Source organism: Somniosus microcephalus, chromosome 7, assembly GCF_052327205.1.
Source record: "Somniosus microcephalus isolate GS21.2 chromosome 7, FLI_Smic_1.0, whole genome shotgun sequence".
NCBI classification, from domain to species: Eukaryota; Metazoa; Chordata; class Chondrichthyes; order Squaliformes; family Somniosidae; genus Somniosus; species Somniosus microcephalus.
Window position 1 is genome coordinate 56,502,936 of NC_140993.1, and position 27,354 is coordinate 56,530,289.

The 27,354-nt window shown below is 45.5% G+C and overlaps 1 protein-coding gene across 1 annotated transcript in view; it reads right to left on the reverse strand.

Annotated features, from left to right (window-relative positions):
* The window catches only part of tg (thyroglobulin), a 604,630-nt gene that overhangs the window by 78,392 nt on the left and 498,884 nt on the right, over positions 1 to 27,354 (reverse strand). Inside the window, exon 44 of the mRNA XM_085993935.1 lies at positions 2,296 to 2,403. Within this exon, the coding sequence (XP_085850061.1) occupies positions 2,296 to 2,403 (108 nt within the window). The remainder of the gene's footprint in view (positions 1 to 2,295; positions 2,404 to 27,354) is intronic.

Sequence of the window (27,354 nt, forward strand, 5' to 3'; positions counted from 1 at the left end):
CTAACCAGATCAGGAAAGATGGGTACAGTTGCACATTCACCTACATCCTGCTATGCGCATCACCCCAACACCCTCACTCTGCCTTCTCAAGCTTACTCCATCATATCACTCCTCACACTCACTTACCTGGCAGGTGCACCCATCCTTCTCTGTCTGTTCACTTCCTCACATCCCCATCTATCCATCCAACATTGCCACTCACTGCAATTTGATGCCTCTCCCTGATAGTCACCCTCACCAAATGTACTCCATCCCTCAGGTGAACACATGCCATTACACTCACTCATAGGTCTGTTCTTTCCCTCGTTGCAGGAGAAGACAAAACATGAGGGAGAGGGAGAGAACTGGAGGTGGTCCTCCACACATCTCGCAACTGACAAGCGCAGATGAGGAGGCACTGGAAGTCATTGGAGTTTCAGCGTCCCTGGCCTTTGGAGATGGGGAGTTCCTAGCTACCTGGTGACACAATTAAATATTAGACTGCTATGGCCAGAAACCAGAGCACCCGCTCATTCTGACTGTCGTCATCGCAGGCGAAGTTGACATAATTGCTGGCACTGGCAAACAAGCCATCAGTCATTTGTGGGCCGCTGACTGGGAGATCCTGGATATATCTTCGCCAGAGCTCTTGAAGGATCCAGAACATTGTTCCCTCTAAAGTTCAATAAGCCAGCACTGATGCCTTGGAAACCTATTTGGGCTGCAAAACAACTATCTTTCCATTGTTGCACCCTTTTTAATAAGAGAATCTGCAGTAGATCTGATCCAAGCTGCACTCTTCAATTGAGTAAAATGATCACTATGTCTCCTGACTATATGATGTCAAACCAAGGTTTGTGTATTTGCTGTAACATCTAAAAAGACTTGGACATTGTCGACAAGTAAAACGCATAGGTATTTGCTGCTGGCACTAATGTGGGTGTGTTGTGCACGTTTGGGCACATCTTGCGCGCAGCCTGTTTATTTCAAAGCGCAGTCCCTTTAAATTTCTGCGCATCCGCGATACTTCAAATGGAAAGTTTTGTGAGCGGCCTGCGCGGTACCTTGCAGATTACTGCATGGCCGAGCACGCGCACAGCTCAGCGGGAACAGTGATCCAGAGGCAAAAAAGCTGAGGGCGGTGGTGACTTTGACAGCCACCGGTAATGCGTGACCACCATCTGACACGACAACTTGAGGCTCCTGAAACACTGCTATTCAGACATGTCAAGGAAACTTGGCATCTGCCTGTAGACCCTGTTTTCGCTGTTAGTGTCTTCTGTGAGCTGCACTGATTCTGGTGCTCCGCTCTCTCTGCCGCTCCCCTCTCTGCAGTTCCCATCTCAGCTGTCCAGCTATAGGTTTCTGGTGCTGGTGCAGGTGCTGGTAGTGGACATATTGGTCCTTGTCCGAGGATCAATCGAAGGCAGCCATAGTGCCACCCATTCTAATGTGATTGAGAAAACCTCCAAAGTGTAGAAGGTAACCTCTCAGAAAAAGTACTGTGAACAAACCCTTTCCCATGAGCAGGTAAGAAAGCAGCTGTGAGTATTGAATATTTATTGCAGAATTTCCTTCAGTTTCATTCAGTCCCCACAATTGCTACTGTGTTCTCGCTTTGCCTTCACTGACGACTTTCAGGAAGCCCGGGCAACCCGTGGATGCGCCGTTGAATTTGAATATGAGTTGAAGTATCGCTCTAATTGAGCGATTAACATATGTTAATAGGCAACCTTGCCTCTCCTGAGGGGGTTGCGCGCAAGCAGCCTAACATGCTCCAGTTAAACCCAGAAGGCGGTGGGTTGGAGCTGGCTTACCAATGTGCTGACATTTTTGCCAGTTTTAACCTCCCACCTGCACCCAAACCCACACGCTCCTCCAGATTAAAATTCTCCTGAGAGTTTTGAATCTTACTTTTATATTACTGGATTGCTTCAAGTAGAATTATACAAACATATGAAAATGATGGGCAGGAATAGATCAGCTGGTCCATCAAGCCTGCCCACACTCGTGATGGCTATCGAACTGCCATAAAATACAAACTGGTTCACTAATGTTCTTTAGGGAAGGAAACCTGCTGTCCTTACCTGGTCTAGCCTAGGTGTGACTCCAGTCCCACTGTGAGTTACTCTTAACTATCCTCTGAGGTGGCCTAGCAAATCCACTCAGTTGTATCAAACTGCTTCAAGAAGAAGGCCCACCACCAGGTCAACTAGGGGTGGGCAATAAATTCCAGCCTTGCTATGCCCACATCCTGAGAATGAATTAAAAAAACAGTTGGGAAGGTCCCTTGAAGTCTTGCTGTAGTTTTCTTACCTGTGCTGAGAAAGGCTTCCTGGTACGTGGTACATGAAGATATTGGCTTGTGTGCTGTTGGCCCAATGAGCAGCCATCTTTACAACAGGGCAGATGATGAAATAGTCCCTGTAAAGAAAGAATACAAATACAGACTTTGATATCAGACCAGAGATAGGAACATAGGAGTAGGCCATTCAGCCCCTCGAGCCTGTTTCAACATTCAACTAGATCATGCCTGATCTGTATCTTAAATCCATTTACCCGCCTTGGTTCCAAATTGACATTTTCAATTGACCCAGCGTCAACAGATTTGCACTACTCTTTTTATGAAGAAATGCTTCCTGACATCACCCCTGAACAGCATAGCTCTAATTTTAAGGTGATGTCCCCTTATTGTGGACACCCCCACCAGAGGAAATAATTTCTCTCTATCTTCACTATTAAATCCATTAATCATCTTAGACGTCAATTAATTCACCATTTAATCTTCTATACTTGAGAAAATACAAACCTAGTCTTTGGAACCTGTCCTCATAATTTAACCCTTTTAGTCCTGGTATCATTCTGGTGAATTCTTGGCACTCCCTCCAAGGCCAATATATTCTTCCTGAGGTGCGGTGCCCAGAATTGATCGCAGTACTTTAGATGTGGTCTAGCCAGAGCTCTATACAACTGTAGCATAACTTCCACCCCTTTGTGTTCCAGACTCCGTTAACCTTTTAAATTCTTTTTTTGTACCTGTCCACTAGATCTTAGTGATTTCTGTACACGGACATCTAAATCTCTGTGCTCCCCCACAGTTCCTAGCCACCCAAACTGCGGTCAGTATTCTCCGGTGCTTGGGCTAAACCAGCGGTCACTAAAGGGACTGCTGGAGGCTGCCACTCAAAAGCTAAGTTTGAACTTTTTTACTTACCTCATTGTGGCGCTAGGAAGAGCAGGAGTGCTCTTCTCAGCTCCACATTAAATGCACTGGCTACAGCCAGCCACTGCTCACTCCCCCCTTCCGATTCCCTCCACCTCCCCCCGCACTGTCCTGAGGACCTCGGTCGGTGTCTGGGCCGGCTAATATTTCTGCCCCTTTGTGACTGGCGAGCTGCCTCTGGGGCTGCGAAAGCACTGCAAAGTACAAACTTTTGAACTTTATCTGAGGTGAATTTGACAGGAAGAGTGATGTAACTATATTTAAGCAGTTGTTTGTGCAACTACGTTATAGTGCATAAAAATAAAACAAAAAAGGTGACTCAACCGTGGCTAACAAGGGAAATTAGGGATAGCATTAGATCCAAGGAGAGGACATATAAATTGGCCAGAAAAAGCAACAAACCTGAGGATTGGGAGCAGTTTAGGATTCAGCAAAGGAGGACAAAGGGATTAATTAAGAGGGGGAAAATAGAGTATGAGAGTAAGCTTTCAGGGAACATAAAAACTGACTGTAAAAGCTTCTATAAATATGTGAAGAGAAAAAGATTGGTGAAGTCAAGCGTAGGTCCCTTTCAGTCAGAATCAGGGGAATTTATAATGGGGAACAAAGAAATGGCTGACCAATTAAATACATACTTTGGTTCTGTTTTCACAAAGGAGGACACAAATAACCTCCCAGAGATGTCGGGGAACATAGGGTCTAATGAGAGGGAGTAACTGAATTAAATCAGTATTTGTAGAGAAATGGTGTTAGGGAAATTGACGGCATTGAAGGCCGATAAATCCCCAGGGCCTGATAATCTACATCCTAGGGTACTTAAGGAAGTGGCCCTAGAAATAGTAGATGCATTGCTGGTCATCTTCCAAAATTCTATAGACTCCGGAACAGTTTCCATGGATTGGAAGGTAGCTAATGTAACCCCACTATTCAAAAAAGGTGGTAGAGAGAAAATGGGGAATTATAGACCGGTAAGCCTGACATCGGTAGTGGGGAAAATGTTAGAGTCCATTATAAAAGATGTAATAGCAGAGCACTTGGAAAACAGTGACAGGATCGGACAAAGTCAACATGGATTTACAAAAGGTAAATTGTGCTTGAGTAATCTACTGGAATTTTTTGAGGATGTCTAGTAGAATAGATAAGGGAGAACCAGTGGATGTGGTGTATTTGGACTTTCAGAAGGCTTTCGATAAGGTCCCGCATAAGAGATTAGCATGTAAAGTTAAAGCACATGGGATTGGGGGCAAGGTACTGACTTGGATAGAGAACTGGTTGGCAGACAGGAAGCAAAGAGTTGGAATAAACGGGTCTTTCTCCGAGTGGCAGGCAGTGACTAGTGGGGTACTGCAGGGATCGGTGATAGGACCCCAGCTATTCACAATATATATTAATGATCTAGACAAGGGAACTAGATGGAATATCTCCAAGTTTGCAGACGATACACAGATGGGTAGGCGTGTGTGCTGTGAGGAGGATGCCGAGAAACTCCAGTATGATTTGGACAGGTTGGGTGATTGGGCAGATGCGTAGCAGATGCAGTATAATGTGGATAAATGCGAGGTTATCCACTTTGGTGGCAAAAACAGGAAGACAGATTATTATCTGAATGGCAATAGATTGGGAGAAGGGGATGTGCAATGAGACCTGGGTGTCCTTGTGCACCAGTCGCTGAATGTAAGCATGCAGGTGCAGCAGGCGGTTAAGAAGGCAAATGGTATGTTGGCCTTCATAGCGAGAGGATTCGAGTACAGGAGCAAGGATTTCTTGCTGCAGTTGTACAGGGCCTTGGTGAGATCACACCTTGAGTATTGTGTGCAGTTTTGGTCACCTTATCTGAGGAAGGATGTTCTTGCCATGGAGAGAGTGCATCGAAGATTCACCAGACTGACACCTGGGATGGCAGGAATGAGATATGAAGAGAGATTGGGTCGATTAGGCTTATATTCGCTAGAGTTTAGAAGAATGAGAGGGGATCTCATTGAAACTTATAAAATTGTAACAGGACTAGACAGACTAGATGCAGGAAGGATGTTCCCGATGGCGGGGGAATCCAGAACCAGCGGTCACAGTCTAAAGATAAGGGGTAAGCCATTTAGAACAGAGATGAGGAGGAATTTCTTCACCCAGAGAGTGGTGAACCTGTGGAATTCTCTACCACAGAAGGCAGTTGAGGCCAATTCATTAAATATATTCAAGAAGGAGTTAAATATATTTCTTAAGGCTAAAGGGAGCAAGGGATATGCGGAGAAAGCAGGGACAGGGTACTGAGTTTGGATGATCAGCCATGATCTCATTAAATGGCGGAGCAGGCTTGAGGGGCCGAATGGCCTACTCCTGCTCCTATCTTCTATGTTTCTATGTATTTGCAGTTTTATTTATGGAACTGTGGTATGGGAGGGGAACAAATTTATTTCTTTACTTATCTGCCTTCAGTAAGTAAGCAAAACACTATTTATTTTCCTTGAAAACACTTACTTCATTTTCTCTAAGCACATCTCTCGTAAACTTCTTTTCCAATCCTTTCAGTGGCTATGTTTACCCGCCCCTCACTCCCGTAACTTGGCAGCCCACTTCGGAACAAGATCATAAGATACTTGGGATGAGGAAAGCCATTTGGCCCATCTTAACCTATTTATCCAGAACAATCCCCCCATTGCTGCATCCAATTGTTTCTTAAATGATTGCCAGGTTTTGTACTCCACTACTTTGCCCAATTACACTCTTCGTGTGTCAGTTGTCGCTCATTTCGTAGCACCTTTGACTCTGAGTCAGAAGGTAGTGAGTTCACGTCCCACTTCAGGGACTTGAGCACAAAAATCTAGGCTGACACTCCAGTGCAGTACTGAGGGAGTGCTGCACTGTTGGAGCTGCCATCTTTTGGCTGAGACGATAAAAACCGAGGCCCTGTCTGCTCTCTCAGGTGGATGTAAAAGATCGTACGGCACTATTTCAAAGAAGAGCAGGGAAGTTATCCCCTGTGTCCTAGTCAGTATTTATTCCTCAATCAACATCACTAAAAGAACAGATTATCTGGTCATTATCATATTGCTGTTTGTGGGAGCTTGCTGTGCGCAAATTTGGCTGCCGCGTTTCCTACATTACAACAGTGACTATAGTCTTTCTTTAAGAAGAACTTATTGTTACATAAAGTTACATTTTACTAGTTTGAGCCTGTGTTCCATTGTCCTACTTCCACTGTTTAATTTCAAATATAAAGGCCTAAAAATTTGGGGCCTAGAAATTCAGTTGGCTGCGCCAGCCGTTAGCACCTTAGGAGGAGTAGATCTCGAGCGCTAGGCGCTTAGTGCCCGGGCGCAGCGCGATCTGCGCCTCACCCCAACTTCAGTAGACATTTAGCGCCGGCGCAAAGTCTTTGCGCGCGCTCAGCTGCGCGCGCAGATCATGACGTCATTTCCTCGTGCAACGCCCTTTGTGCGCCCCAAACCGGAACTTCAGTCGCGCCGCCCCATTGTGCGCCTGGCGGCCCTAACGACTGTGGAGTGGAACGGTTCACAGCCGATGCGGGCCGCGGGGAGCGCAAATTAAAGGGCACTCCTGTACTAGAAATGGGAGGAGGAGGAGGAGGAGGAGGAGGAGGAGGACCTGTACCACATTACAAACTAATGTCGGCCTTTCAAAAACAGAAATGCACCCTCCCCCTTTAAGAACTCACCGGCACCAGAGTGTCTGCCGTGAATCAGCAGCTCGCTGCACCTGCCCTGCGCCCGACTTCCGGGGTTTAGCCCTGGGCCGCCGGCTTAGCGTCTAATGATAGTCGTGCATCGCCAGTTTTAGCGCAGCATCAACCTCTTAGGTCGATGCTACTGAATATCGGCGAAGTGGCCTCGACTTTGCGCCAGGCGCAAACTTTAGCGGCCGCCCGACTTTACCGCCCCAAAAGTGGCTATACTGAATTTCTAGCCCTGGTTGTTTTGCGCCGCCTGTTAGCACCCTAAGCGTAGTGCCCTGGCGAAGTTAGCGCCCCAAAGGGGGGCGTGACTCAATTTTTCCCCCTAAACCTTTTCTATACTATTTACTATCTTATATACCAGTATAAGGTCATTTTTCAGAAGCCTCCTTTCCAGGCTTAAAAAACCCAAGTTGCTCCAGTCCCTCATCATAACTCAGACCCCTGACACTAGGGATCACCCTTGTAGCTCTTTTCTGCACCGCCTCCAACATTTGAATGTCTCCCTTGTTTCTCAGTAACCAGAACTGAATACAGTAATTCTTGGAATAACAACAGAAAACGCTGGAAAAACTCAGCAGGCCAGGCAACATCCGTGGAGAGAGAAACAGAGTCAGCGTTTCAGGTCGAAACCCTTCTACAGAACTGAGAAAAAAAGGCAGGAAATGAAAAGATTAAAAGGCAGTTTGGGGGCTGGGAAATGGGGGAGGGGATGAAAGAAGGGACATTAAGAGATATTCAAGGTGAGACGAGATGGTAATAGGACAGGTAAAGAAACAGACAATGGCTCTAGATGAAGTGTGAAATGTGCTGGCAGAGTGAGAGACAGCGGCCATGTGGGAGAGAGAGAGAAAAAAGGAAAAGGCACAAACCAAAAGTGTGGATAAAAAATATAAAAATTGTAGTAACCTGGGAGGTTATGAGTAACCTGATCCACCAGGTGGTGCTGTGGCAATTGCTCTCCTGAGTTAAGTCTGATCTGTACTGTGGTACTCTTTGTTTTTGCTGCCTCATGGCAGAAGCTTTTATGTGCAAGTGTTGATTAAACCATGTTACGGAGTTAACCGGTGTCCGTCTCCATCTATGGCTACCTCAAGATACCACAAAAATATAATAGGGGCCGAGGTTATGATCTGAAATTGTTGAACTCGATATTGAGTCCGGAAGGCTGTAAAGTGCCTAATCGGAAGATGAGGTGCTGTTCCTCGAGCTTACACTGAGCTTCCATGGAACAATGCAAGAGGCCGCAGACGGTGAGGTCTGAGTGGGAATGGAATGGTGAATTGAAATGACAGGCGACCAGAAACTCGGGGTCACCCTTATGGACTGAATGGAGGTGTTCCGCAAAGCAGTCACCCAATCTGCGTTTGGTCTCCCCAATGTAGGGGCGATCACATCGTGAGCAGCAAGTACAGTATACTAGATTGCAAGAAGTACAAGTAAATCACTGTTTCACCTGGAAGAGGTGTTTGGGGCCCTGGACAGTGGGAAGTGGGGAGGTATATGGGCAGGTGTTACATCTCCTGCGCTTGCATGGGAAGGTGCCAGGCGAAGGGGAAGGGGTGCTGGGGGTGATAGAGGAGTGGACTAGGGTGTCACGGAGGGAGCGGTCCCTACGGAATGCTGAAAGGGGAGGGGAAGTTGCGTTTGGTGGTTGGATCACGTTGGAGGTGGCGGAAATGGCGGAGGATGATCCGTTGAATGTGGAGGCTGGTGGGGTGAAAGGTGAGGACAAGGGGAACCCTATCGTGGTTCCGGGAGGGAGGGGCAGGAGTGAGGGCAGAAGTGCGGGAGATAGAACGGACCCGGTCAAGGGCCATATCAACCACGGTAGAGGGGAATCCTCGGTTGAGGAAAAAGGAAGACATGTCGGAAGCAGTGGTGTGGAAGGTGGCATCGTCGGAGCAGATGCGGTGGAGACGGAGAAACTGGGAGAATGGAATAGAGTCCTTACAGGAGGCGGGGTGGGAGGAAGTGTAGTCCAGGTAGCTGTGGGAGTCAGTGGGCTTGTAGTGAATGTTGGTCAATAACCTATCCCCAGAGATGGAGACGGAGAAGTCGAGGAAGGGAAGGGTAGAGTTGGAGATGGACCATGTGAAGGTGAGGGAAGGGTGGAAATTGGAGGCAAAGTGAATGAAATTGTCTAGTTCAGGGCGAGAGCAGGAAACGGCACCGATACAGTCATCAATGTACCGGAAAAAGAGGTGAGGGAGGGGACCCGAGTAGGACTGGAACAAAGAGTGTTCCACATATCCCACGAAAAGGCAGGCATAGCTAGGACCCATGCGGGTACCCATAGCAACACCTTTAATTTGGAGGAAATGAGTGGAGTCAAAGGAGAAGTTGTTCAATGTGAGAATAGGTTTAGCCAGATGGAGGAGGGTGGTGGTGGATGGGGACTGGTTGGGCCTCTGTTCAAGGAAGAAGCGGAGCGCCCTCAGGCCACCCTGGTGGGGGATGGAGGTGTAGAGTGATTGTACGTCCATGGTGAAAAGGAGGCCGTTGGGGCCAGGAAACTGGAAACTGTTAAAGTGGCGGAGGGCATCAGAAGAGTCGCGGATGTAGGTGGGAAAAGACTGGACAAGGGGAGAAAAGGTAGAGTCGAGATAGGAAGAGATAAGTTCTGTGGGGCAAGAACAGGCTGAAACAATGGGTCTACCAGGGCAGCCCTGTTTGTGGATCTTGCGAAGGAGGTAGAAGCGGGCTGTGCGGGGTTGGGGAACTATGAGGTTGGTGGCCGTGGGGGGAAGATCTCCAGAGGAGATGAGGTCAGTGACAGTCTTGGAAACGGTGATTTGATGTTCGGTAGTGGGGTCATGGTCCAGGTGGAGGTAGGAGGAGGTGTCGGAGAGTTGGCGTTCAGCTTCCACTAGGTAGAGGTCGGTTCTCCAAACAACAACAGCACCACCCTTGTCAGCAGGTTTAATGACAATGTTAGGGTTGGATCTGAGAGAATGGAGTGCTGCAAGTTGAGAGGGAGGTATGTTGGAGTGAGTGAGGGGAGCAGAGAAATGGAGACGGCCGATGTTGCGGCGGCAGTTAGCAATGAAAAGATCTAGAGAAGGTAAGAGGCCAGAAGGAGGGGTCCAGGTGGAATGAGAATTCTGAAAGCGGGAGAAAGGGTCAGCTGTGCGAGGGGAAGACTCCTGGCCAAAGAAGTGGACACGGAGACGAAGGCGGCGGAAAAAGAGCTCAGCATCATGCCGAGCTCGAAATTCATTGAGGTGGGGGCGTAAGGGGATGAAGCTCAGGCCTTTGCTGAGGACTGATCATTCGGGGTTAGAGAGGGGAAGATCAGAGGGGATAGTGAAGACACGGCAGGGGGTGAGATTGGGAGAAGGGGGGTCAGAGGAAAGTGAAGGGGAAGAAGGTTCCGGAGGGGAGTTGGTGTTCCAGAGTTGATGAAGCTTGCGATCCTTGACATCGGAAAGGAAGAAAAAAAGTTTTTTGTTGAAGCGTCGGATGAGTCGAAGGATGAAATGGAACTGTGGACCCGGACAGCTTTGAGATAGAGTGCGTCGGTGCTGCTGAAGAGAGAGGCCGAGAGTGTTCATGTGGCGCCGCATGGCGTTGAGCATGGATCTCAAGATGCGGCGAGAGCAGTAGTTCGAGGAACGATGAATATTTTGGAGATATTTGTAATCCTGGGTGGATCCGAAACAAGAAGGGTGGAAGTTTAGTTGGAATCCATGTGGAATAAGTCGGAACAGGAGACAGTTGCTGAGGAAAATGACGTGGCTGTGAAACCAAGTCTTGGCAGATACCTGATCAAACACGAGAAGGGAAACTGAAAGCAATGAATTTGAACATGGTTGAAGAGCCAAACGGAGATCCCGACAAAGAGAAGAGCAGAACTTCTTCAAGGTGGGCATTCCTAGAAAAGGGGTGGCAGTGAACCAAACACTAATACGATAGCAAAATACTGTGGATGCTGGAAATCCGAAATAACAACAGAAAACGCTGGAAAAACTCAGCAGGCCAGGCAACATCCGTGGAGAGAGAAAGAGAGTCGACGTTTTGGGTCGAAGCCCTTCTACAGAACTGAGAAAAAAAGGCAGGAAATGAAAAGATTAAAAGGCAGTTTGGGGACTGGGAAATGGGGGAGGGGATGAAAGAAGGGACATTAAGAGATATTCAAGGTGAGACGAGATGGTAATAGGACAGGTAAAGAAACAAACAATGGCTCTAGATGAAGTGTGAAATGCGCTGGCAGAGTGAAAGACCAGAAGCTCGGGGTCACCCTTATGGACTGAATGGAGGTGTTCCGCAAAGCGGTCACCCAAACTGCGTTTGGTCTCCCCAATGTAGAGGAGACCACATCGTGAGCAGCGAATACAGTATACTAGATTGCAAGAAGTACAAGTAACTCACTGTTTCACCTGGAAGGGGTGTTTGGAGCCCTGGACAGTGGGAAGTGGGGAGGTATAAGGGCAGGTGTTACATCTCCTGCGCTTGCATGGGAAGGTGCCGGGCAAAGGGGAAGTAATTCTTGGTGCAGCCTGACCAGAGCACTGCACAGTTTAATCACAGCTTCTCTGACATATTCTACTGCTCTGGCTATGTAGTTAAACATTTGCTTGACTTTAATAACAACAGAAAATGTTGGAAACACTCAGCAGGTCAGGCAACACTTCTTTGAGTGCTTCCAGCATTTTCTGTTGTTATTTCAGATTTCCAGCATCCAGTATTTTGCTACTGTTTGATTGACTTTGTTGATTTCTTCTTTGTTCATGTTGCGGGACATGTTGAGCGTTGAATCCACTAGGACTCCTAAGTATCTTTCAACTTCATCCTGAGACATTTCAACACCATTCATGAACTATGTATCCTGCCTAATTTTTTCCCTCCTCTGTGCAATACTTTACGCTTCTCTGCATTAACTTGCATCTGCCATTGCTTCGCTCACTAACCTATTTTGTTTAGCTCATTCAGTAGTTTTTAGGCTTCTTCCTTTCATTCAGCTGCCCTTCCTACTTTGGCATAATCTGCAAAATTTACAGCATGACCTCTGCTTCACTGTGAGCAACACCACATGATATCTGCTAGTTTTATATTAGAAGTCTTGTGAATTAAGTAGGTCGCATTTTAAATCCGACCATAGCACAAAATATCTGTCCAGATTTTCTAATTGTCTCAAATTTCCTAGGAAACCCAACAAAAAAGACTTGCATTTATACAACATCTCATCTATCACCTTATCACATCCTCAGAAAAAACTCACACACACTGGGCAGGATTTTCATTGGGCCGTGGAAGTGGGATTGGAGGCGTGTGGGGGGCTAAAATCCCGAAATCGGGGGGGGGCAAGAACCCATCCCACCCCCAACCCGCCTCCATGCCAGTTTCAAAGGAGGCGGGTACCCGACCTGCACTGGGACTTGCCTCCCCGAGGCGGGAAGGGGATTAGTGCCAATTAACTGCCTGTTAACAGGTAGTTAACAGGCAGTTTTTAGCCTAATCCCTATTTTCATTGGTGAAATGTGGGATTCCCGATGGCTCCAAACCACGCCAAGTTAGCGAGGTGGGCCGTCGGGATGAAGGGCATGGAGGGGTCGAGATGTCCGGTGTTCAGGTGAGTGATGGGTGCATGAGTGCAGAGGTAAGTGTGTTTAAAGTGTTTAAAGAAGTTTTACTTACTTTTACAGCCTTCCTTCCTTCAGATATCGGGAGTCCCTCATCTCACCGGCACAGAAAGCAGAATGGCCGCGATCTGTCAAAAATTGCAGCATTCAGCTTTCTGTTCCGGAGAGATCTCTAAATCATCCTGAGAGGAAGGAATTAACTTAGAGTACAGATTGTCAGTGTTTGACAGCTTCAAACAGCTGTGAAACGCTGATATTTCATCTGTCAAAAGGTCTTGACCGATGAAATATCAATCTGTGACGTCACCTGTTGCCGGGCGGCCCTTAATTGGCCTGCTGAGCCCGCTGGGCGGGCTCAACAAGGTCAATCAAGTCAAAATCGCGTGGGTTGGCTAGAACTCGGTGGCGGGACTACAACCCCGAAAGTTGTAGTCCCGCCTCCTACACGCCTCCTCTATGAAAATCCAGCCCATTGAGTCACCCTTAAGTTAGGTGGACACATGCGGCATCAGCCATTTTGCACACAGCAAGATCCCTCAAACAGCGACGAGATGAATGATCAGGCAAACTGCCTACCTGAACCAGGGAACAGGCAGAACCTCAATTTAATGTCTCATTCAAAGGGCAGCACCTCTGGCAATGGAGCACTCCCTTATTACTATATGAAGTGTCAGCTTAGATTTTTTGTATTCATTCTCGGGATATGGGCGATGCTAGCAAGGGCAGCATTTATTGGCCATCCCTAGTTGCCCTTGAGAAGGTTGTGGTGCGTCTTCTTCTTGAACTGCTGCAGTCCGTGTGGTGAAGGCATTCCCATGGTACTGTTAGGTAGGGAGTGCCAAGATTTCAACCCAGCGACAATGAAAGAATGCGGATAGATGTCCAAGTCGGGATGGTTTGCGACTTGGAGGATAACTTGGAGGTGAGTGTGTTCCCACGTACCTTCTGCCCGTATCCTTCTAGGTGGTGGAGGTCACGGGTTTGGGAGGTGCTGTCGAAGAAGCCTTGGGGAGTTGCTGCAGTGCATCCTATAGATAGTACATGGTTCCCGACGGTGGAGAGTTGATTTTCAAAATGAATGCTCCCAGTGCAGATTTTTGCATGCCGGGAGTGAATATTGGGAAATCAATGCTCCCCGTGGTTTCGTGTCCATAAATTAATTGCCAGCAAGTGAGGCTCTGTGGTGGAAATGTACATTTGGAATAATCTGTCTGTTTGTGAACAAGTCCTAATGCAGGCCTCAAACACAGTACCTTCTGACTCAGAGGCCTCTGATACCAGATACCTTTCAGATAATGCTACAATGAGCATTAAACTTCAGCTCTATTTAACTGTAAAAAGTATTGGCCTGCATTTTCCGGGGCCTATGAGGTCGTAAGTACCCCACAAGTTCCAGGTTTCCGCATGCAATGCGCATGCGTGAATACCCGGAATTTGCGATCGGTCAAGATTTTGCTTGACAGATCGTACCCATCTGCTGGAAATGGACATTCGCTGGCGCAGAGTTGGGATATTTGCCCAACTACTGCCCAGCGAATGCCCACGGAACCCTTACGCCTGGTAAAAGCAGGCATAAGGCCTTCTTTTACCAGCATAAGTGTTTAAATAAATATTAATATAACATTTTTTAAATGATTTAAACATTCAAAAACCTTTAAAATTAGTTTAGGTTATTTTTGGCCCCTTTAGAAATGTTTAGATTTATTTTTCAAAAAATTTTTTTTTTTTAAACTGTTTAATTAAATTGTATTTTAATTAATTTTGAATATGTGATAATTTATTTTTATTTGCATGCTGTCAACTTGAGGTCATCCAAAACTCAGTGGCCCGTGTCCTAACTCGCACCAAGTCCCGTTCACCCATCACCCCTGTGTTCGCCGACCTACATTCTCATCCTTGTTTTCAAATCCCTCCATGGCCTTGCCCCTCCCTATCTCTGTAATCTCCTTCAGCCCCACAACCCACCCCCCCCACCGAGATATCTTCGCTCCTCTAATTCTGCCCTCTTGAGCATTCCTGATTATAATCGCTCAACCATTGGTGGCCGTGCCTTCTGTTGCCTGGGCCCTAAGCTCTGGAATTCCCTGCCTAAACCTCTCTGCCTCGCGACCTCTCTTTCTTCCTTTAAGACGCTCCTTAAAACCTACCTCTTTGACCAAGCTTTTGGTCACCTGCCCTAATTTCTCCTTATGTGGCTCGGTGTCAAATTTTTTGTCGTATAATACTCCTGTGAAGCACCTTGGGACGTTTTACTACGTTAAAGGCGCTATATAAATACAAGTCGTTGTTGTTCAAAGTGTGTTCTTTAGGGGATTCCTATTATGCTTATTATGGGGATTAATAACAGGAATCACCCTTTGTGATCGGTTGGGCTGGCCCACGTGATTCCTGGGATACGTGGACCTTTATGTAGGCTTGCGCCCGCAGGCTCAGGAGCGCGCATGTACGATGGTCCGGAGGCACCAGGTAGGTGTGTACTTTGCTTGCGGTTCGGAGGCGTTCACCCGCAGCAAGCCTCTGACCGCAATTTCTACCTCATAATCATTAAAAAGGCAAGTAGTTGATAGAAAGTGAAATGCAACTATAATAGAATGGTTTACAAACATTCAATGAATCAAATCTCAATATACTCAACTTCAATATTTGTAAAATTAAATTGAAAGTGGGTGATAAAAACAAATGCCTGGATCTCAAATTTAATGCAAATCATCTACTACTATATTTTGACTACACTGTGTAGAAATTATTTGAAAAAAAAGTATGGTGGTACGTTTTTCCTTTTCAGAGCTTGCAAAACACAATGAAAACATAAAATAATGCCAAAAGATAATGGGGTAGTGTTTGGCTTTGTGTGATAGTGTAAACCCTGTGATAGTGAATCAGCAGCCCGTTTTACATCTCCCCCCATTGTTATTTTCATTGACTTGGTGATGCTGACTGCTTGTTGTTTGGTAGCTTTTCCTATCTAGTGAATAAAGCTGTTTTTAGTTTGATTGCCATTTACTCAATTGGACATTTGAGCCAATCTTGTCTTTTTGCCCTATCGATGCGTGACACCTTGAGAGTGTGGTACTGTAGATGTGCCAAATACAAGACATTTAATGATTTATGGATAGAACATAAGAAATATAGATATAGCAGACTTTCATATTTACAGCTGGGTTACTCTAACTCTTTATTAAGGGCCAGAATCCCAATTATCTACCTATCTGTTTCCTTTTGTCTCTGTCCTATACTTACGTTTATTTTTATCTTGACAACATCAGTAACCCAGAGGTGGCTAGATATGGATAGAAGCTTAGACACGCAAGGTACAGTATTGACTACAGTCAAGGGGAAGACAGGCTACAAATAGTCCCCAAGGCACATTACAAGTGCCACTAACAATAGCAACAACAACAACAATTTACATTTATGTAGCGCCTTTAACATAATAAAACATCCCAAGGTGCTTCACAGGAGCGTTATCAAAAAACTAAATTTGACACCAAGCCATATAAAGAGATGTTAGGGCAGATGACCAAAAGCTTGGTCAAAGAGGTAGGTTTTAAGGTGTCTCTTAAAGGAGGAAAGAGAAGTAGAGAGATTTAGGGAAGGAATTCCAGAGCTTAGGACCTAGGCAGCTGAAAGCATGGCCGCCAATGAAGGAGCAATTAAAATTGGGAATGTTCAAGAGGCCAGACTTGGTGGAGCGCAGAGATCTCGGGTGATTATAAGGCCGATAAATCCCCAGGGTCTGATAATCTACATCCTAGGGTACTTAAGGAAGTGGCCCTAGAAATAGTAGATGCATTGCTGGTCATCTTCCAAAATTCGATAGACTCTGGAACAGTTCCCATGGATTGGAGGGTTGCTAATGTTACCCTACTATTCAAAAAAGGTGGTAGAGAGAAAACGGGGAATTATAGACTGGTAAGCCTGACATCGGTAGTGGGGAAAATGCTAAAGTCCATTATAAAAGATGTAATAGCAGAGCACTTGGAAAACAGTGACAGGATCGGACAAAGTCAACATGGATTTACAAAAGGTAAATCGTGCTTGACTAATCTACTGGAATTTTTTGAGGATGTAACTGGTAGAATAGATAAGGGAGAACCAGTGGATGTGGTGTATTTGGACTTTCAGAAGGCTTTCGATAAGGTCCCGCATAAGAGATTAGCATGTAAAGTTAAGGCACATGGGATTGGGGGCAAGGTACTGACTTGGATAAAGAACTGGTTGGCAGACAGGAAGCAAAGAGTTGGAATTAATGGCTCTTTTCCTGAGTGGCAGGCAGTGACTAGTGGGGTACCGCAGGGATCGGTGCTAGGACCCCAGCTATTCACAATATATATTAATGATCTAGACGAGGGAACTAGATGTAATATCTCCAAGTTTGCAGATGACACAAAGCTGGATGGGTGTGTGTGCTGTGAGGAGGATGCTGAGAAACTCCAGTATGATTTGGACAGGTTGGGTGATTGGGCAGAAGCATGGCAGATGCAGTATAATGTGAATGAATGCGAGGTTATCCACTTTGGTGGCAAAAACAGGAAGGCAGATTATTATCTGAACGGCAATTGATTGGGAGAAGGGGAAGTGCAACGAGACCTGGGTGTCCTTGTGTACCAGTCGCTGAAGGTAAGCATGCAAGTGCAGCAGGCGGTTAAGAAGGCAAATGGTATATTGGCCTTCGTAGCGAGAGGGTTCGAGTACAAGAACAAGGATGTCTTGCTGCAGTTGTACAGGGCCTTGGTGAGACCACACCTTGAGTATTGTGTGCAGTTTTGGTCACCTTATCTGGGGAAAGATGTTCTTGCCATGGAGGGAGTGCAGCGAAGATTCACCAGACTGATACCTGGGATGGCAGGAATGATGTATGAGGAGAGATTGGGTCGATTGGGCTTGTACTCGCTGGAGTTTAGAAGAATGAGAGGGGGATCTCATTGAAACTTATAAAATTCTAACAGGACTAGACAGACTAGATGCAGGAAGGATGTTCCTGATGGCCGGGGAGTCCAGAACCAGAGGTCACAGTCTAAGGATAAGGGGTAAGCCATTTAGAACAGAGATGAGGAGGAATTTCTTCACCCAGAGAGTGGTGAATCTGTGGAATTCTCTACCACAGAAGGCAGTGGAGGCCAATTCATTAAATATATTCAAGAAGGAGTTGGATATATTTCTTAAGGCTAAAGGGATCAAGGGATAGAGAGAGAAGGCAGGGACACGGTACTGAATTTGGATGATCAGCCATGATCTCATTGAATGGCAGAGCAGGCTCGAGGGGCCGAATGGCCTACTCCTGCTCCTATCTTCTATGTTTCTATGTTTCTGAAGGAGATTACAGAGATAGGGAGGGGGTGAAGCCTTGAAGGGTTTTTGAAAACAAGGATGAGAATTTTAACATCGAGGCATTACTTAACTGGGAGCCAATATAGGTCAGCGAGCACAGGGGAGATGTGTGAATGGGACTTGATGGGAGTTAGGACATGGGCAGCAGAGTTTTGGATGACCTCAAGTTTATGGAGGGTAGAACTAGAGAAGCTGGCCAGGAGTGCATTGGAATGGTCAAGTCTAGAGGTAACAAAGGCATGGATGAGGGTTTCGGCGGCAGATAAGCTGTGTAATAGAGCGTATTTTATTATTTTGTTATTACTAGCAGAAAAAAGGAGAAATATTTCCATTTCTGTATTGGCTTTCTTTAATTATCCAACAGAAATGTGCCACAAACAGCAATGAGATAACTAACCAGTTAATTTTTTTTTGATGGTGTTGTTTGAGGGAGGAATGTTGACCCAGGCATTGGGAAAACTCTCCGTTCTTCTTTGATATCACAGAATTGTTAACGTTCACCTGGCAGGCAGATGGGACCTTGGTTTAATGTTACAAAAAAAGGGATAGTACCTCCACTAACAATGCAGTATACTGTCAGCCTGGACTAGGAGTTCAGACCCCAAAATGGGGGTGAAACCCAAATCTGCTGGCCCAACGTCAAGAGTGCTACCAACTGAGTCTAGTTAACAGAGTAGTGACTAGTAGATGTGAAGTTTGTCCCTCTGATTTTCCACCTCCCTTTTGTGGAGAGATGGGCGATCTCTGCTTGGAACTTCTCAGCATGACACTGACATGAGAGAAAATTAATTGATGACTTATACTGACGTATACCGAGCCAGGCAAACTTCCATATCCTTCAATGACTATAACAGTCCTGGATACTTTCATCCAAATTTTAATATTTATCAAGTGTCCTGCTGTTAAACTTGAAAGCTCTTTCATCCCCCTGAGTACCCTTTAAATGTACAATTCAAGCAGGTATTATCGGTACAAATTATGTGCTTCATAGAAGCACAAGGCTGCAAACGTCATGGTAATGAGGGTGCACGCTGCTTCTGATTACAGCAGCATGCGAGTCTGGCCTAACTACAGACGGCATCTGAGGTGGGATATAAACAGTTCCAGCTGAATGGTTCCAGTGATCACTCTGGGAACCAGGTCTTCCCTGCCAACAGTTCTACACTGAAGCCAAACATTGGGACAAAGCCAGTAGCAAGGTGAAAGAACACAGGTGACGGGAGTCCGATATCAATGTGCTTTGTTGTCAAACCCTCGAGCAATTATTTGCAAATGGTAACTGCTGAACAGTCTAAGTTTGATCAAGTGTGTTCATTTCAACAAGGATATTTATTTTTTCTTCAATGCAGTGTTATTATTTTTTCAAAATTGTCTCCCCCCCTCCCTTTTTCTCCCCTCCTCCCTGATGGAGATCCCTTATGTAAGGGTCAACAGCAAACTCCCTAACCACATCCACCCACCCCACCCCCCCACTCCACCCCCACTCTCCTACTCCCCTCACTAGCAACACTTATTGGAAAACTAGGCTCACATTACCCACATATTTCCATCCATTAAATTGAATGGATGGAAAACCATAGGCAGGATCAGCCTGATTTTCTGATAGACATTCCCAGTGTTACACAGTTCACTGAAGACAAAAATTTAGGTCATGGAATCCTTCCAAACGAAACTCCAAGCCCATACGTTTTTCATTTTTTCTACTGATCACATTTGTAATGTCACCAGCGATGCTGAAGTAACAGTAATATATGGCCAAATCAGAATTGTGTGTGACTTGAAGGGGAACTTGGAGGTGATGTCATCAAGACATTGTTGCTCTTGCCTTCATAGAATCTTATAGCACAGAAGGAGGCCATTGAGTCCATCGTGCCTGTGCTGGCTCTTTGTAAGAGCTATCCAATTAGTCCCACTTTCCTGCTCTTTACACATAGCCCTACAAATTTTTACTTTCCAAGCATATAGCCAATTTCCTTTTGAAAGTTACTATTGAATGTGCTTCCACCATCCTTTCAGGTAATGCATTCCAGATCATAACAACTTGCTACATAAAAAAAAATTCTCCTCATCTCCCCTCTGGCTCTTTTGCCAATTATCTTAAACCTAGGCCCTTTGTTTACTGACCCTCCTGCCAATGGAAACAGTTTCTCCATATTTATTCTATCAAAACCCCGCATAAATTTGAACACCTCTATTAAATCTCCCCTTGACCTTCTCTCTTCTAAGGAGAACAATCCCAGCTTCTCTAATTTTTTTCAGTGGTAAAGGTCACAGAGGAGAGAGGTGCTGTCAAAATAACCTTGGTGAATTGCTGCAGTGCATCCTGTAGATAGTATATACCACAGCCACAGTGCGCCAGCTACTGGGGGCTGGATATTACAAATGGGAATTAATGCTGATCAAGCAAACTGCTCTGTCCTGGATAGCATTGAGCTTCTTGAATATTGTTGCGGTTCATCCATTCAGATGAGTGGTAAGTACTCCATCACATTCCTGATTTGAGGCTTGTAATGATGGAGAGATTTTGAGGGGTCAGGTGAGTCACTCGCTGCAGAGTACCCAACATGGCCCAGAAATTCGGGTCCCAACGCGTGGACCCGATGGAAGTGCCGGTTTCTTGCATGCACTACGCATGCGTGGGAAACCGGCATTTCCGATCCTCTGAACCAAGGGGTTCAGAGGTCGAACGCGTGCGCGCAGGAGTCTGCGCATGCGCGTTGAACTTCCTCTTTTTTTACAGGTTTGCCCATGCGTGAAGGCCTTTACATTTTACACATTAAAAAACCAGACGTAAGGACTTCATTTTAAAAGGTAAGTGGTCAATTAATTAAAATTAGAACTTTTTTCCACAGGTTTATTATTTTTAAATACTTTACATTAAGGTAAGTGTATTTTTAGCCCCGATTTTTTATAAAATTATTTTTTTCAAAAATTTAAATTATTGTTTAAAATAGTTATTTATAGTTCATTTAAATAGTGTGATTTTTTTTCAAATTTATTTTAAGGTTAAGTACTGTTTTGGGCGCCCGGAGTTTTCATGAGTTTGACAGTTCTTTCTGTCAAACTCATGAATGGACTTTTCCCTCCTCCGATTGGTTGCCCAGTGCTCACGTGATCCCAGCTGACGCATCGCACTAACTACGCCGCTGGATCACGCAAGCACAGCGCGCCGGGAGCTGGACCGGGCCACAGACAGGAAATCCACGCAGGCCCAGGCCTCAACTGCTGGCGCGCTGGGTAAGTGTAGGTCAGGGGCTTGCACCCGCGGGAAGCCCCCGACACGAATTTCTGGGCCATGATCTTTAACCAATCTATAGTAAGAGGGACCTGCCAACCACTTCATACACCACTATTTTCTTGGAACTGAGTATGTTTCAGACTTTAAAGCAACAGGGGAATTACAGTTAGAAGGGCCTAAACTGGAACCTTTTACCCACATCAAACTTCTCAGTGACTTTTTGTGGCCTCCAAAACGTAAGAAAGCATTAAATGAGAGAAAAAAAATATCTAATTTCCACAGACGATATGCAATCCAATCTCATGCGGGAATATATTCTGAATAAATAGTCCCCAATTGGAAATGGTTATTATAATTTATTAAAAGGCGTTTGACATTGTCTATACTTTGTGTAATTGAATAATTAAACTTCAGACAGCTAGTGATTTTTTGACCCTGTCAAATTTAGCACATTTCTCATGGATGGGATATTATCCACTTGGACATCCAATGACATCGTTGAGCTTTCCAAAGTCAGGTTTACCTTGGGTCGGATGCAAAGTAAAGTCCCTTCTATCCTGCTTCAACAATGTACTTCAATCCCACCTTAAACAGAGCGCTATATTGCAAGCTTAGGCTCTTGCCGTATATATTTATTCAGGTACAGCAGTGCTACTTACTCCTGTAAGTGGTCTGGGCATCTGATATTTAGCAGTGTGCCCAAACTACCCAGCATCTAACTATAAATAGCATAACCCAGGGGTATAACAATATACCTGCTAGTTGTCAGAACTAGATATTTGTAACTTTTGCATGTGTGCCCCTTCAGTCTTTCCAAAGATGGACCAAGTGAGCACTTAATGAAATTAGGCCAGATATGGCTTGTTAAGCTGTTATATTTCACAACAAGTGAACGGTTATAATCAAATTTCCTTAGTTCAATCAGCACAACTTGTCTTTAGGTAATAATACAAAATAATGAATACGCTAAACTTCCCCACAGCAGTGGGTTGTCTTACTTCATTTAAAGGCTCTTAAATTCCATGGGGGTTCTACCGATCTCCCACTATAGCTCTACTGGTCTTCCTCCATAACTCAAACAAGAGACTAGCAGAATCTCCCAGGAAAATTATACACACGACTTGAAGTTCCCTAAAGGTTCTGCTGGTCTCCCACTCGAATTCTGGAAGGAGACTAGTAGAACCTCCACTGAAGTTCAGGGCCAAAGAAAATAACTTGTAACTATTCTTCTGTATTCTAACCTTCTCACTGCCTTTGCTGGGTCTGACTACTCTCAATGCTTTCTGTTTTGCACAATTTGACTGCTCTCTTAACCTTTGCCTGTACCTCGTTTCCTACATTACAACAGTGACTGCACTCCAAAAGTACTTCATTGGCTGTAAAGCACTTTGAGACATCTGGTGGTTGTGAAAGGCGCTATATAAATGCAAGTCTTTCTTTCTCTATTTATTTTTTAATCTTCTTCTGTTCACAGCCAAAAGGAATAGATACCTCCCAACACAATAGGTTTGGTATGTTTATTGATGACCGAGACAAGCTAACAAATGAATTATTTACAGGTTATCGGATAACAACATCAAAGACTTTAGCCATTAGCATTTTAACCACCGATTATGTCAGTGACTTTTTTTATTCAGAGTGAATATTGATACCACTGTGTCAGCCAATGAGTTGGAGGCGGGACGGTACTTACGGCAGGACTTAGAGAAAACAGAGTCTATTTAAACAGAGGGTCTACGAACTACAGCAAACAGAACTCTTGACCGAAACTACAGCAGAGTCTCCATATAAAAGCAACATTATTTCTCCATAAAAATGCAGTGAGCGGAGGATAGTTACAGAATACAAATTATGTGCGTAAAATCAATCCCAGTCACTTACAGTAGTGACTGACGAGGGAATTACCCAATCATCTGCATTCTGGCCGGGACTTGTGCTATCACTATATGCAGCCTTTTTTATTTAAAACATTTTTTTAAATTCATTGATGGGATGTGGGCGTCGCTGGCTAGGCCTGCATTTAGTGCCCATCCCTAATTGCCCTTGAGAAGATGGTGGTGAGCCACCTTCTTGAACCGCTGCAGTCCATATGGTGTAGGTACACCCACAATGCTGTTAGGAAGGGAGTTCCAGGATTTTGGCCCAGCGACAGTGAAGGAACGGCGATACAGGTCCAAGTCAGGATGGTGTGTGGCTTGGAGGGGAACTTGTAGGTGGTGATGTTCCCATGCGTCTGCTGCCCTTGTCCTTCTAAGTGGTAGAGGTCGCGGGTTTGGAAGGTGCTGTTGAAGGAGCTTTGGCGAGTTGCTGCAGTGCATCTTGTAGATGGTACACACTGCAGCCACAGTGCACCGGTGGTGGAGGGAGTGAATGTTGAAGGTGGTGGATGGAGTGCCAATCAAGCGGGCTGCTTTATCCTGAATGGTGTCGAGCTTCTTGAGTGTTGTTGGAGCTGCACTCATCCAGGTAAGTGGAGAGTATTCCATCACACTCCTGACTTGTGCCTTGTAGATGGTGGAAAGGCTTTGAGGAGTCAGGAGATGAGACACTCGCCGCAGAATTCCCAGCCTCTGGCCTGCTCTTGTAGCCACAGTATTTATATGGCTGGTCCAGTTCAGTTTCTGATCAATGGTAACCCCCAGGATGTTGATAGTGGGGGATTCAGCGATGGTAATGCCATTGAATGTCAAGGGGAGATGGTTAGAGTCTCACTTGTTGGAGATGATCATTGCCTGGCACTTGTGTGGTGCGAATGTTACTTGCCACTTGTCAGCCCAAGTCTGAATGTGACTACACTTTGCTTTAAAACCCAACATTTAAAAATAACTTGTTTCAAATCTTTTCAGTAGCACTCTCACCTCTGAGTCAGAACGTTGTGGGTCCAACTCCCACTCCAGAGACTTGAGTGCATAATCCAGGCTGATACTTCAGTGCAGTGCTGAGGGAATGTTGCACTGTTGGAGGCGCTGTCTTTCGAATGAGACGTTAAACTGAGGCAGGTGGATGCAAAAGATCCCATGGCACTATTTCAAAGAAGAGCATGGGAGTTCTCCCCGGTGTCCAGGCCAATATTTATCCCTCAACCAACATCACTAAATCAGATTATCTGGTCATTATCTCATTGCTGTTTGTGGGACCTTACTGTGTGCAAATCATAGAATCATAGAATGGTTACAGCACAGAAGGAGGCCATTCAGCCCGTCGAGCCTGTGCTGGCTCTCTGCAAGAGCACTTCAGCTAGTCTCACTCCTGCACCCTTTCCCCATAGCCCTGCAAATTTTTTTCCTTCAGGTACTTATCCAATTCCCTTTTGAAAGCCACAATTGAGTCTGCCTCCACCACCCTTTCAGGCAGTGCATTCAAATCCTAACCACTTGCTGCGTAAAAAAGTTTTTAGCTAAACTAAAGCTTATGATACTATGGTCACTGTTCCCTAAAAGTTCCCCTACTGACGCTTGCTCCACTTGACCCGCCTCTATCCCAGAAACAGATCCAGCACTGCCTCATTGGGCCGGAAACGCACTGATCAGGAAAGTTCTCCTGAACACACACTTCAGAAATTCTTCCCCCTCTCTGCCCTTTACACTATTACTATCCCAATCTATATTAGGATAATTGGCTGCCATGTTTACTACATTACAAAAATGAATACACGTCAAAGATATTTAATTGGCTGTAAAGCGCTTTGAGACGTCCTGAGGTTGTGAAAGGTGCTATATTAAAACAAGATGTTCCTTTCTTTTCTTTCTTTTTCCATTGTCAAAAACTCCTGAAATGTAACAGCTACCCACTATGCCAGTGTGGCATTTTCAATTTCTGCACTACTCATCTTTCTGAATCATGTTGAATTTTGGGCAATTTTGTGGCATGCGATAAATACTCATTAGGAACTCAATTCACTTAGAATCCATGAAGAAGGAGCTCAACTTCATGGATTCAAACTTCTCGTGAAAGTGATGACTTATGCTAGGGCACAATTCCATTCATACCAGCTCTCCAAGTACCCACTGTGATCCAAGAGAGTGAGTGTTGGCAGGCTTATCTGATGCCCACACCCATGGCACATTCAGCAGGAGTCACTGGATAGTCATCAGAAGTGGGAAATCTACCTCCCCTGAAGACAATTGTAGCACGCGGTCACCAGCCGACAACAACTGAGACCAGCACATACACCAGTAACAATTCTGCAATTGATGACTTACTTGTACAATGAAAGAAAGATTCTGGAGGAGAAATTCAGTATAGCCTGTTTGGGGGGCGCTAAAACTTTAAAAGTTGCTAAATTAGCGGCAAGCGCTAATCATTCTCGCCTCTCGCGAAATTCAGTTGTAGCGCTCCAAGAGGGAAGTAGAGCGCTAAATCAAGCGCTAACCATTTCTCTTAGGGTGCTAAAGTGTGTGAGGGAGCGGTAGCGGCAGAGCGCTGAAGAATTTGCAGTGCAGTGCTGCCGGCATCAGAGGCTCCTTCCCTCATCTAAAGGGAAGGGCCAATGATGGTTTTCAACGTTCTTCTTCTTAGATCTGTGGGGCCAGGAGACCTGCACGACTTGCATTACAGCCCCAAGCATTCTAAAAGAGTGGAGGGCTGAGTAAGCGAGCATCAATCAGACGTGAAAAACATTCAGCAGGCACCAGACTGCTGCGAAGAATAAAGTTTCCCCAACTGACCACCACTGCCTTTAATTATCGCTCCCCAAGCAACCAGCCGAGGTGACAATGCCTCCTGATGCTGCTGTTGACGCTCGGCGATGCAGCAGGGGGCGGGAGTGAATATTAGATCCGGGGCGGTAACAGGGCGCTGCGCACCTGATGACGTCACAATCTACGGGGCGCAACAGGGCGAGGCGGTAAGTGTTAGCGCCAGCACAAAACTGCCAGGGAAGTTAGTGTGCGTTGGTGAATTTGCCGCACTTGGCGGTAACCCCTTAGCGCCCCATTAACGTGTTCCGCAAGCGCTAACAGGAGGCACTAAGCAGCCGAATTTCTAGCCCTCTATCACAGCCTTCCAATGCTCCCCCTTCAAAACAAGACAATCTCCCCAATTAGTTCTTATCATATAGCGATAGCTGTCCTCCGTGCATGTGACAGAAGCTGGCTGAAATCATGTTATTTATTAAAGTACTTGTGCTTTTCAAGTCACATACGTTTGTAATGAAGAACAGCTTGGGGGTCCTGTCAGCACTCACACGTCATCTACCTCAGCCGTGTTTCTTTTCCCTACTCAAATTTTTATTTAGAAACCTGGGCGAAGGCTGGGGTCTGCAGTACAGGACACCACCGAGGTTGAAAGGAGAGAAAATGAGACAAATCAAAAAGTAGTGATGAGGCGTGAGTGTCTGAGGGACAAAACAATTTCTACATTTTTCTTTGCAGTGGTCTGCATCAAGACTGTTAGGCCAGTTTTCGCATGAGGTAAATGCACAGTAACCCACCATCTTTCCTTTACAATCTTAAGAGCTGCCCCTACAATTCCAGTGGGACATAGCCATCAAAAGAAAACAAATATTGCTGCATTTATATAGCACCTTTCACATTCTTTGGAAGTCCTAAAGTGCTTTGCGGTCAATGAATTACCTTTGAAGTATAACCGCTGTTGTAATATAGGCAAATGCACCAACCAATTTGTGTACAGCAAGGTCCCACAAACATCAATGAGATAATAACCAGTACATCTGTTATTTTCATGATGCTGGTTGAGGGATAAATGTTGGCTGAGGGATAAACGATGGCCAGGACACCAGGAGAACTCCCCTGCTCTTCTTCGAAATAGTGCCATGGGATCTTTTACGTCTACTTGCACAGGACTCTGGTATAACATCTCACCTGAAAGACAGTGTAGTGTCCGTGTGTAGATAAAGACACTGAAGACAGGAGTTGGTTCATAGGTATTTACTAAGCAAGTCTGGGGGGGGTTTCTAAAGGATATACACAATACACAGGCTTATATAGCCCAAGTGGCAATTACCGGCATTACGCACACCTGGGGCTCTTAAAGGCACATACACCATAATTGCTCTTAAAGGCACATACACCACAATTCCTCCCCTTCTAGCTAACTAGTACATCATATTTTAAGTAATTATTAATTACATGTTATATGCAAAATAATATACATTGCTGTATTAATTAATTATAAGTTAGTCTCTCAGGAGGCTTCCTGACTCGGTCCGGATAACGCCTCGGGGGTGTAGTAGTTTCTGGTGGTGTAGTAGGTTCTTCTGGCAAGGCTGATTCGGCTTGAAGGCCAGTGTCGGGTTCATCGGGCTCCAGTATCACCGGACCGGAGGTAGATATGGGTATCTCTACTTCATCGT